We start from the raw sequence: 1,335 nt of genomic DNA, 5'->3' as shown, positions 1-1,335 counted from the left end.
GCTCTCCTGCATGGGGACCTGTGGGCAGGAAATGTCGCTGAGGATGACTCTGGGCCAATTATCTTTGACCCTGCTTCCTTCTATGGCCATTCAGAATTTGAACTGGCCATTGCTGGAATGTTTGGTGGGTTTAGCAGCTCTTTTTTCTCTGCCTATCACAGTAAAATACCTAAAGCTCCAGGATTTGAGAAACGAAACAAATTGTATCAGCTCTTTAATTACATAAACCACTGGAACCATTTTGGGACAGGGTACAGGGGATCTACCATAAATATAATGAGAAAACTTCTAAAGTAGCCAGACAGGTTTGAGAAATGCTGACATAGTCCCTTGGTTATGAACAGCCTCTGCTTATCAGAAATAACACAAACTGGGAATTAATGTTGATGATAAAACATCTGACATGTAAAAGGCTTAGTACACTTTTGAACCTCACAAAATGTTAGAGTGATTGTGTAATTTATATCTTCTGCACTAGTTTACTAGCACAGATTCATACCCTGCTGAAGGAAAAGACTGCATTGTTTGTGAAGATTCCACTAGGCTGGAAAAGTAGCATGACAGTCAACCTAACCTTACTCACTGTAGAGTCTCACTTCATAGCTGCTGCATTTCCACAGTTGTTTGCATCTTGCAGCTTGTGCTGCTGCTCTATCAGCAGTTCATTATTGAGAGGTACTGCTGTGGGATTGTGGTGCTGGAAGTAATAGCTAGTTCCTTACATCCCTCCTCTTTTGTTCTGTTCTAGTTTTCTGTCTCTGTTTCCATTCCTTTTCCTATTTATATTTGTCATCTTTCCTTTCCCACATTAAGTGTCCTGATCCAAAATTTAAATCAGATTCTATGAATCTGAAAACATTCTGTTTTTTATTTAAGGAGTAGATGAAGCCCTTTGGACTGCACTTGGCAAGCATATATAATTAATAAAATTTCTAATATTTATTTTAATTTTATGTAATTAACTTATATTCTTTTGTTTTTCTTTTCCTATGACAGATTAAATTACAGTGGTGTTTCTTAAAAGGGATGCCTCTGTAGTTCCTTTGTAATTAACCGTATGGTCAGAAAGCGGGTTGTTACCACACAAGTTTGATAATAACATATCATAGTTTCAGTATGATATTTTAGTATGTTATACTATGATAGTAACATTTAAATAACTTTGTAAAAAGACAGCAAAAAGTGGGAGGGAGGCTTTGTGTTTTGATGACAGGAAAGCATCTCCTGCTGCTGTGTTGGTTGGTGCTTGATGTATTTTCAGTTTTATAAAATAATGTACAGTAGGCAAAGCTAGTCTGTTCTGGCACTGCTGGATTATTGAAGGAAGTGTCAAGT

The 1,335-nt window shown here is 37.2% G+C and overlaps 1 protein-coding gene across 1 annotated transcript in view; it reads left to right on the top strand.

Annotated features, from left to right (window-relative positions):
• FN3K (fructosamine 3 kinase) overlaps positions 1–297 on the top strand; it is a 5,364-nt gene extending 5,067 nt beyond the window's left edge. The window contains 1 exon segment of the mRNA XM_010074262.1: positions 1–297. This exon segment is cut by the window's left edge and continues 16 nt beyond it. Coding sequence (XP_010072564.1) covers positions 1–297 — 297 coding nt within the window.
• Positions 298–1,335: the final 1,038 nt, after the last annotated feature.

The sequence above is a fragment of the Pterocles gutturalis genome, unplaced genomic scaffold, assembly GCF_000699245.1.
Source record: "Pterocles gutturalis isolate BGI_N339 unplaced genomic scaffold, ASM69924v1 scaffold30631, whole genome shotgun sequence".
Lineage (NCBI taxonomy): Eukaryota > Metazoa > Chordata > Aves > Pterocliformes > Pteroclidae > Pterocles > Pterocles gutturalis.
The sequence above is the reverse complement of the archived record's forward strand: the minus strand, read 5'-3'. Positions and strand labels throughout refer to the sequence as shown.